This window comes from Pundamilia nyererei, unplaced genomic scaffold (assembly GCF_000239375.1).
Source record: "Pundamilia nyererei isolate P.nyererei 1_Seehausen unplaced genomic scaffold, PunNye1.0 scaffold00087, whole genome shotgun sequence".
Classification (NCBI taxonomy): Eukaryota; Metazoa; Chordata; class Actinopteri; order Cichliformes; family Cichlidae; genus Pundamilia; species Pundamilia nyererei.
In genome coordinates, this window is record NW_005187488.1 from 378,804 (window position 1) to 389,885 (window position 11,082).

Here is an 11,082-nt window from a genome sequence, read left to right on the forward strand (position 1 = left end):
TATTTCACGAAAACTTAAGCGTGATCACCATAATGTAAGAGATTTGTGGCTGAGTCAGAGCACACATGGGTTCGTGCAGATAAAGCACAATGATGAAGGTTTCTGCCGAACAAATACATCTGATTAAGATAACAGTTGCTAAAAGGCCATTACAAAGCAGCAAACACATATGTGAAGCTGCTGGTGCCTCTGGAGATTTGCAAACATCAAGGTGTAGGATCCTCCAGAGACTTGCAGTTGTGCATAAACCTTATATTTGGCCACCCCTAACCAATGCTCACAAGCAGAAACGGCTGCAGTGGGCCCAGAACTACATGAAGACTAATTTTCAAACAGTCCTGTTCACTGATGAGTGCATTGAAACCCTGGATGGTCTAGATGGATGCAGTGGTGGATGGTTGGTGGACAGCCACCATGTCTCAACAGGGCTGCAACGTCAGCAAGGACGTGGTGGAGTCATGTTTTGAGCCGGAATCACGGGGAGAAAGCTGGTCGGCCTCTTTAGGGTCGCTGAAGGTGTGAAAATGACCTCTGCAAAGTATGTGGAGTTTCTGACTGACCACTTTCTTCCATTGTAGAAAGAGAAGAACTGTGCCTTCTGCAACAAAACAATCTTCATGCAAGACAATGCACCATCTCATGCTACAAGGAACACCTCTGCATCATTGGCTGCTATCTGCATAAAAGGAGAGGAACTCATGGTGTGGTCCCCATTCTTCCCTGACTTCAATCCTACTGAGAACCTTTGGAGCCTCCTCAAACAAAAAAGTATGAGGGTGGGAGGCAGTTCGCATCCAAACAGCAGCTATGGGAGGCTATTCTGGCATCCTGCAAAGACATTCAAGAAGAAACTTTCCAAAAACTCACAAGTTCCATGGATGCAAGAATTGTAAAACTGCTATCAAATAAGGGGTCCTACTTGACCTGTTAAGATGTTTTTGATTGAAATAGCTTTTGATTTCAGTAAAATTGATCTACTAATGCTGCAAATTCAACAAATGACCATTTTCAATTCTCCACAACCTATAAAATGTTTTGAAACTCTGTGTGCGTAATAATTTGGAACAGTGCATTTTAAGTTTTTTATTTTTGAAAAAGATACTGTGTTCATTGGGAGTTTTGATCAGTAACATTTGAATTATACTCTAATGGTGGATGACACAAAAATTATGCTGACTCATTTGAATCGACTATTTAAAAAAAACAGAAAAATATCATTTGCATAATAATTTGGAACGCGGTGTAATGATGTGTGCAAAGGAGGCAAAATGTACAGTTTTAGCAGTGACATATCTTAAATTTGAAATGCCACAATAAATATAGTACTGTGCAAAAGCATTTAGCCACCTCTTGTTTCTTTACATTTGTTACCAAGTTGCTAGAGTTTCCTGTCATGTTAAAAGTTGTCTTGAGTAACAGTTCTCCAGGCTTTCTGATGGTCTTTCAAAGTTTTTCTTTGGACATTGGCTGCTTTTTCACTCATTGTCAGTTCACTCTTTGTACCTGACCATTTTCAGAGGTATGCTTTTGTTTGATTTTGGAATACTAAATACTGACCTAAGAGTCATTAAAGCATGAAAAAGGCACCAAACTTACTGTAAAAGAACAGTGTTGTCTACAAATAACTGGCAATATAGCAATGAACCAGTTCTTTAAATTACCAGAAACCTGTCAAAAAAACATATAATTGTTCCAATTTCTTAGGTTGAATGTATGAAAAATAACCAAAGACAACAATGTCACAGGGATAATATAACATTTCAAAATGGAAAATGTGCCAACAAGGTGATTTCCAAAGACTTATAAGCTGAAAAAGTGGCCTGTCTCAGGATGGTGTAAGAGTTTCTTTAAAACAATTGAAAAAACTGGACAAGTATGGGAAAAAGGAAGAAGTGGTCGATCTAAAAAAACCCAAAAACCCTTGTATGCAGCAGATGAACAGTATCTGAGAGTCATATTCTTAAGAAAAAGGAAGAAAATCCAGCAAAGACACACGATTTGAGAGAGACATCTGGCCCTTTTGTTGATTCACTGTTCGGTGAATCCTCATCAGAAATAGTGTTAGTGGAAGGATGGCATGAGGACGTCATTCCTAAGGAAGGGAAACAGCGAGGTATGCCAAATTACACAAGAACTGGAGTGAAAATCGGTGGCAACAGATTTGTAATTTGACATTTTTGGTTCAAATTACTGTCAATACTTCTTTTACAGATGAAGCCGTGCCTTGACGTACAGCTATCCACATTCCGGTATCCCATTTTTCAAGTCTCCAAGTAATCCTGCAATCCTGCAGCCAAATATTGCACTCAGTTTTAGGATTAGATTCAAAAATATAACTGCTGTACACAATATACAGTTGGTTTATTTTCAGTATGTTAATATTCACATGTATGTGTCAAATGTCTGATATAGAAATGAAAGAAGTAGAAGTAATAACTAATAATTTATAATTTTTAAATGTAATCTTTACAGACAGAGAAAAGTATACTTTTTTTTAACATTAGAAGTATATTACAACACGGCTCCTACTACTCACCTTGCTCAACTCGCTGATGATTGGAACCAAATTTCCTCTTTGGCTTTTATGACCTGGAACCCTGCCAGTCTTTGTGAGTCCCCTCAACAAAGTTGTAGCACTGTGTAAACAAAATAAGTTTAGGGATTTTCTGTTGTAATTACAAAGGGACACTTACTGGAAATGGATATGAGAAAATGTTTTACTGGAACAGATTTAAGTCTCTGTCCTTGAAGTGGAGGAAAACACCTTCTCTTGTTTGAAGACATGCATGGGGCATACCAAATAAAAAAAAACCAAAACCTCTTTAGCACAGGCCCTATTCACTTGAAATTCTTGAGCAATAATGCGTTTCATTTTAACGTCTGTGATTAATGAAAATAAGTACCGTGAATGTTCAATGTGTTTTAGACTATCTCTGTATTAGACTCACCCATGCAGTTGTTACTGAATGGCCAGTATTTTTTCTAATATTTACCTAAATGATTCATCCAAATTCACGATCATGCCGATGTGGTACTGTCCTTCTGTATCTGTCTAAATATAAACAAAGAGAACCAAGTGAACAGCAATTTTGCCATCATGTAGTATTTCAAGCCAAATGAAAACAGCATGCTCACAGTGGCAGTGCTAACAAGCTAATGGTCACCATCTTGGTTTACCATGCTGATGTTTATAAGTACAGCTAACTGAACCAAACTAATGGAACTAAAACAATAAGCACACAAATTGCAAGCTAATACATCAGGTCTACCTTCTGGCACCATAACTTTGAAGTACCTTAAGTAGATCATGGCACCTATTTCCCATTTCCTAGCAAATTATAAAGAAATGAGAGGTGGTGCAAGACTTATAGAATAGAATACCTTTTATTGTCACTATACACATGTACAATGAGATACAGAGCATCTCCCACTCACTGCAGACATGATTATGCTGTTGTGTAGCACAGTATTCTACCTTAACCTTACAATTAACTCTCCCTTACTGTCATGGTCCTGGGTCATTTTGACCCAGTGTTCTTAGTTTTCCTGTAGTTTTGTATTTTGTTCCTTATGTCCATTGGATTGTTTGGTTTGGTATTTGGATTCCCCCTGTGTCCATGCTTTTATTGTGGTGTTTGTTCTGGTACCGTGTTCCCGTCCTTTGTGTTCTGTGTTCTCCTCATCCCCTCGTATTCATCCTTGTTCTCTGCCTCTCTCTCTCTGTGCTCATCTCTGTGTACTGTGTTGTGTTTAAGGTCCACATCTTGGTGTCAGTATTTTCAGTTTCGTGTCCTCCCTGCTCGGTCATGAGTAATTGTCTTCAGCTGTGTTCCCCGTGTGTTCCCACTTCCCTCGTTACCTTCTGTGTATTTATGTCAGTGTCCCTTTGTTCTGTGCTGCGTCGTCCCTCTAGGTTGTGTGCATTTACCGTGTCTTCCCAGCGCCTCAGCTTTAGTTGCTCCCAGTATAGTTTTTGTATGACTTCTTATGTTCCTGTTAATAAAGACCTGCCTTTGAGTTCATCCCTGTGTGTCTAGAGCCGTGCATTTAGGTCCTCTCTTGCCTTCACACAGCCGCCGCATGACACTTACCATTAACTTACAAACAGTTGAAGGCCTTACTGTAGATTTAATATCGGAAAAAGACAGATAAATACATACATAAATAAATAAACACATATATACATAGTCTGTTTGACTTAATATTATAAAAACAACCACGTCAAGACATGAAACACACAACAGACCAAAAATAGATGGATGATAAAAGCTAGATGTTAGAAGAAGGATTATAAAATCACCAAAGATATTTCAAAGCATTCTGAGAGACAAGAAAATATATCTCTATGTTTTTTATTAACACAATCCATTGATTACTGACAAAGTGGATGCTGCTATCCTTAAATCCACCCAGAACAAAGAAACACAAAACAGAAAAACAGAGAAAGTTTATAGCAACCCGTGTAGTGGAAGCCGACAGAACCCAGGGCATCAAATCCAGAGGCACATAAGTGCATAAAAGTTGCCAGTGCTCTGGTGACTGCAATGCTCAGTAACTACTCAGTTACAGAGTTACATTCATTTTCTTCTACTCATCCAATTCAGGATTGCACGGGAGCTGGAGCCTGTCCCAACCATATTCAAACCTAAGAACACTGTGTCACAGTATCCTCTGCCAGGCACGGTGGCTCCATCATACTCCGGGGCTGTTTCACTGCCAGTTCTACTAGTGCTGCCAGTACTTGTGGTACTAACTAATAATCAGAATTTCTTTTGTAAACACAAATACTTAACAACAATATTTAAAGCATGAAGAAATTTTGCACAATATGGTAAAAAATGAAGACACCCTTCAATGCTAAAGCACATTTTAACCTTTGTAGGTTGCTGCACCCACAATTTCTACCTTGATATTCCTTTCAACAGTGGTCAAACTGAGTCCCATGTATCCTCCAGTGACTCCAAAGTCCTGAACCTTTGAAGATCATGACATTTCTCTCATTGCACTTGCCCCAGTTTAAAGGCAGGTCCTGGTCTTTTAGGCCAAAGACCAGCAGCATCTTCACCCAGTGAAGGTGAAGTGTATATCATATATAGATATATTTAAATTCATTTAAAAGCCTAATATCCACCACAAAATAAAAAATCAAAAATCTGAAGTGCCTATATCAGCAGTGATGCAGAGGTCTTGAAGGACACAAAGGGACACAGCAATTTTAAATAAGGTAACATTATTCTCAGTGTGTGGTTTGATGTTAGTGGCAAACGAGGCTGTAAGAGAGATTTCCCAATTTCCAATCAAGGGGAGAAGGGGTCTGGTACGTGCCAAGGTGTGTGACATGGAGGAACGGTAACACAGAGACACAGTACCTTCCCCTCTGAATCACCCTGAAAAATATCATGTCATTGACACCTGGTCAAATGCCTGCAAGGTCTACAAGCCTTTTGCAGACTTTTTTGGCAGGGTAGGCAAGAAGGGAAACAAACTGATCTCTCCATTCATCAAGAAAATGAAAGTCAACTTTGAAGGTCAGGTAGAAGTTTAAATGTTTGTAAAAAAAAAAAAAAGAGATTACATTTTTCAAGGGTAAAGATATTGCCGTTGTCATTGTTTTGTAACTGTTCTGAAGTAGCCATTGCATTATGGTTAAAGAAACACAGACTGTGTTATACAAGACGAAATTTGAAGATCTTTCATATGTCAGAAGATTTGGCAGAACAGATATGAGGAAACAAGGGTATAATGAGGTTTGTTGGACTTTGCTGATGTGATGGGTTTTGCAGGATAGCACTTCTCATGAGGCTTTGGGTGAACAGTACAGCGATGATATGTTTCAGCATACTTATATGACAAGAGGAAATCCTGCTCCCTATTCAGGGAAATGAGGGACAATATGGCCACTTTGGCCTCAAACTGCAAGAATTCCCGTTAATACTTATTAACTTACACGGTAAGTTATAAGTAGCGTGAAGAGCATATAATGGAGGTGGGTTGCAATGCGGATTGCAGGAACAGTGAGTGAATTCAATCTTGGAAGGACCTAGGTGGCCAGTGGCTTCAAACCCATTTGTTGTGAGGCAATGGTGCTAACCCCGATACCACTACAACTTTAGGAAGATGAACACAAAAAGTCAAATATATGCCCCATATATGTGTAGTGGGTAAATGTCCTTACTATCTTCTAGATAGAAATATCAAAGGAGTGGATATAAGAGACGAAAACATATGTGATGGGATTTAAACCCTAAACAACAAATAGAGGATTTAATAAAAATGTTACATTATTTTTCTTTATGTGTGCACTGTAGTCACATCTTGATTGGTTGAGTTAAAACTCACGATACTAATGATTGGAAGCAAAATTACAAAACCTGCTATTGTCCAAGTACCTGAGTGTAAACTGCAGTGGGCATTATGTCATTAAAATATAGTACCTACTGTAAGCTATTGGTATTTTTTCACGTTAATGTCTTGTGTTACTTTATTTAATTTGTTTTGGTTCTGCAACTTTGTCTATTCAGAAAATGATAATTGTCACAAAAGTGTTGTGTTAGTGCTGTATTAATTTACTTTACACTTTTCAGTGTAGTCATTGTTTCAGTGAACAATGACTGCCCTGTCATTGTTTTTGTGTGTGATGAAGTTATTTTTGCAGAAGAATAACAGGAAACCCCTGCTCTTGAGGATTTAGAAAAAGATCAGATGAATTACAAGGAAAAACATTTAAGCAGAGTTTTTTTTAAAAAATTCCTAAAAACATACAGTACATGGGAGGTCAGTGCCAGTGAATTTTGTCTGCATAAAAAATATTTCACAAGTCAAAGTTGCAACATATTTTATGAGTTTCTTTATTAAGTTGACCAAAATATATGTATCAGTGACACAATCTCACACCAGTTTTTCTTTTTGTATAGAAACTTAGCCAAAAAAACAACCTAATATAAACAACATGAATTTATGCTTTTACATATTCACCGCACTTTATGATTGTAGAAAAATCATTACATTACAGGTACATTTCCAAAGTGCCATTCTTGGTTTAAAAAAAGTATATTTGGACATAACATGACAACAGTCACTCGACATGTAGTTTCCATTGCCTAAGAGCTCCCTTTTGGCCTGTGAAAATTACCATCATGCATTTTGTCACATGCACAAATTCATACTTGGTTTGACTGCACCAGCTGTGAATTGTGAATCCATCATGAAGTCTGAGAATGAACTTTTTCGTAAGTTATTCAATATTACGTTATCTTAAAAAATACCAGGGTTTAAGTGCCATTTGTACCATTAAAACTTAGGTGTAATAACAGAAAATCACTGTGGCATCACAATCTAGAAAAATGCTTGAAAATTACAATATATTAATCCCAGTCTTATAAATTTGAACATTTGAGCTAGATTTTTTTCTTAGCTTTTTCAATAATTGTCTTCTAGTTAAACAGGTTTTTATTTAGCGTGATGCCAGATTTGATGAACATATTACATATTGTTCTTCTACTCCTCACTAAAACATCATATATTCAATGCTCGGCCTGTTATTTGGTGTAAACATCTGGTATGAACTCTCTTGGCAATAACTACTTGAGAAGTCCTTTTGTTCTTTTAGTACTTAACCTATTACTTGACTCGTTTTAAGAAGTGCCGGTGCAGCCACCATCTGAATCAATACATTCTGTGTTTGTGTCAAACCTTTGCTTTAACCACCTCTTTTAAGGCAGTTGAGTAGCTGTGCATGACACATGGTTCAAAAACAAATCTCATTTCAGTCTTTGTTTAGCCAGTTTCCTTTTGATTGGCTGCCCTTTATAAACCAAAGGTTTAAACAGCATGTAGGTGGGGCTTCTGTGCTCACAGGCAAAGCTAAGTGCCTGAGACGATCATATAAGTGATATGGACTCTCTATAATGCCATGGAGAGCCATAGAAGACATAAAGCTGTCTGAAACAGAGTGTTTAGAGCAGTCTGAAGCCATCATCTACAAATTTGGCTGTTTAAAATGAGCACCCACTGTCGTGACAGTATTTAATGTATATATGACAGAAAATAAGGAAAAGCTTGTTTGCCCTTGAATGCTGGTCTCAAAAAAACAACCTCTCTGTGTTGAAGACCTTCAACTTGGTCATAAAGTTGAAGTAGATGAAGGCCAGCGAGACCAACAAGTTCTTCATCAGATAGAGGATGGGCGTAACAAAGCCGAAGAAGGCAATGAGGCCAACGCGCACAAAGAAGAAGGGTAAATCCTGCAGGGCTACTCCTAGGGAGGAAAGCAGGGGGCTGTGGGGCATGACCACCACACGCAAGCATGATAGGTAGCTGAAGATATAGATGGGAAACACCCAGCCTGAGTAGTAGACCAGAGGATGTCCTGCCACTCTCACCATCTCCACCGTATCCATCCAGAACATAAAGCTGTCCACAAACACGTCTGCACGGGCATCAGTGGCGCACAGGAATCTCAGAGGCCCAGTGTATGCATAGGGAGATATGTGGTACGGTGTGGTGCTTCCTGATGGTTCACTCAATCCAGACATGCCATATGGCCTCCCATTGTTACCTGGTATGCCCGGTAGCGTCCCATTGGTCTCTGGTCGAGCTCCTGCTCCGTTCTGGCTCCTGTCATTGAGCTGGTTTGCTCCTGGTTGCATAGGAGTGGGCACACCTTGCCTGTGCACAGCTGGCCCTGGCACAGCTGGGGTGATAGGTGTTACTGGTGCTACTTGTTCCACATGTGTGAGGACAGTGGAAGGGATGTCAGCATCTCTTTCGGTGTCATTAGCTGGAGAGAAGAAAAAGAAAACACAATATCTTGGATTATATTTACTTAAGCTGTTTATCATCAAGTGGTGTCGGCCCAGATTTACAAAGAGACAGCTGAAGGCTATCAGACAAATAATGTGGCTCACAGATATAAACATTAATCTGCTGTTTAGACAGAGGCAATAAATCAAGAGATCGCTCATTCAAACGATTTGGGCTTTGAAGAAATTCATATGAACTGTTTTATCATGTGGTTTTTAAGAAAATATATTTCCCTACTTCTGCCATGTCAGATTCAGAAAAATGTAAAAATATATCCTGCTCATTTCCTCATTTTGGATAAGTGAGAAATGAAGCAGTCCAAAGAAATATCCTGCTCATTTCTTCATTTTGCTCGAGTGACGTATAGAAATGTTCACAGTGTGTTTGCAGTTGCCTCCAAGCTCCTGCAATGCAAAACCCAGCATGCTTTACTATACAAGTCTGCAGCAGAAAGTTCAGGATCTACAGCAGTCAAAGAGTGATTTGTGTAATGTGTTGAGAGAGCTGCGCTCACCCTGGCCGGTCAGCCTGCAGTGTCGTATCCTCTCCACAACGTCAATGCAGATGAGCGAGAAGAGGACTAGTGACACGGGGAGCTCAGTGAATGTATCGTGTTTCAGGTTGTTATTTATCTGAACCTGGATAAACAACCGTAAAATTGTTAGCCTGACTGAGTACTGTAATTATTTACTCACTTTTAATCTTTACAGAGCCCACTGGTTCACCTCAACGGTAATAAACATTTTGGGATTTGTCACTTGCAGCGAGGGCATTTGACACAGCCGTAAACAGATGAGTTGCTCATCTTAGCAGAATTTATGGCTCTTATGTTGAAGCCACTAGATAAGCAAAAGTCAAAAGGTTTGCTTAAGCTTTAAAGAATGCCACAAAAAAGGGCAAATAAGGTCTGGGCTGTAGCCAGTTAGGAAGTGAAAATGTGCCTCGTGGACATGATTTGACAAGGACAGCATGGACAGGAAGAGGAACCAAGCTGCTTATCAGTAGCTCCTTATCCATAAGGCTAGATAGTCCTCTCCTGAGATCCATAAGGATTTTCACAGCTCATCACATTTGTTTCAGTAATACTGTGAATCCTGTCATACACCATGTTCCCAAACACAATGTTGTAATACATATATGTTTAAGTTACTAGCAACTTCTTTGGAGTATAAACACAATCACCCAACATGACTACAAAGGATCTACAATTACAGGTTGAGTCATGTTACAAGTATAGCAACATACAGGTCAAAGTTCATGATCAGAGCAGAGATAAACCTGATATGACAAATGAAAGCAGTGAGAAACAATCTGTTGGGTGTTGTACCTCAGAGCTGGCAATGAGAAAGGCAAAGCAGGGTAATGTGGATAGGATCACATAAACAAGGGTCACTGGCCTCCTGATATAAAGACAAAAAAAGGGCAAGAAAGAAAACAAGGGAGGAAGTTAAAGTCAGTGACAGGAATTGCTAAAGCCTGGTATTAACCAGCCAAGTTCTGTCCAAACCAGTCACAGGCCAGTTCAGCCTCAAACCAGCTGATCATGTCTCGGTCCCGTAGGACAGCACTGGGATCCCAGCTGCTGAGCATACACAACTCGGACCAGTTCTCAATCTTCATGTCTGAGAAACTCACCACTTCTTCCTCCCTATGAGAAATTTCTTCTTCATGAAGACCATATACTTCAGGGGTACCCAGACCAGCAGGGCAGTGGAGGTCACATAGGCAATAGAGGAGGCCACGATCAACCAGTAGGCAGTGCTGCCGTCTCCGGGGGGTTGTGCTGATGTTTTGACCTTTGCAACGATGACAGCAAACCTCTGCATGACGATGAAGAGTGGCACGCACAGGCCTGCAAACTGCAGCACCTCGCACAGGGCAAACTTCACCGTCCTCCCTGAGCCCATCCTGTGGCAGCTCACAAAAAGAAAAAGAAGGGAGGGAGACAGGGGCTGTTGTCGCAGTGAGGCGACCCCTGTCCCTCTGAGGGCTGGTCAGGCCTCGGACCTCTGCATTGTCTGCCTCCACTAGCATTTTCCACACACCACAGCCCTGGCTCTCTGCTCACCCAACTGCTTACACTGCACTAGGCATTGTGTGCCTTGGCGTGGCGGTGATGTGACCGGCCCTTTGCTCTCTTTTGATACAACGTACAAACAAAGTTCGTCTAACTTTACACCCTGAAGGACATGCATGTGACACAGCAATCGCTTTGGGGCAATCCGAGGTAAAAACAGCATCTCAGCCAGTGTTTTTCAGGCTGTGTGGACATCACAGTCC

General features: G+C 40.1%; 1 protein-coding gene across 1 annotated transcript; it reads right to left on the bottom strand.

Moving 5' to 3' along the window:
* Positions 1 to 7,795: 7,795 nt before the first annotated feature.
* LOC102213862 (transmembrane protein 236) lies at positions 7,796 to 10,803 on the bottom strand. The gene is made up of 4 exons (XM_005738810.1): positions 10,438 to 10,803; positions 10,130 to 10,202; positions 9,317 to 9,440; positions 7,796 to 8,779 (listed from the first exon to the last, which is right to left on the bottom strand). The coding sequence occupies exons 1-4, from the start codon at positions 10,707 to 10,709 to the stop codon at positions 8,082 to 8,084; spliced, it is 1,167 nt and encodes a 388-aa protein (XP_005738867.1). The 5' UTR covers positions 10,710 to 10,803; the 3' UTR covers positions 7,796 to 8,081.
* Between the last annotated feature and the right edge of the window lie 279 nt (positions 10,804 to 11,082).

Bases quoted from the DNA above. Each gene is read 5' to 3' on its own strand.
- LOC102213862 (XM_005738810.1), bottom strand. From the start codon at position 10,709: ATGGGCTCAGGGAGGACGGTGAAGTTTGCCCTGTGCGAGGTGCTGCAG. The intron at 10,203-10,437 runs GTGAGTTTCTCA...TCTTTATATCAG, and splicing joins CTCATAGGGAGGAAGAAGTG to GAGGCCAGTGACCCTTGTTT. The intron at 8,780-9,316 runs GTGAGCGCAGCT...TCTTCTCTCCAG, and splicing joins CTGCAGGCTGACCGGCCAGG to CTAATGACACCGAAAGAGAT.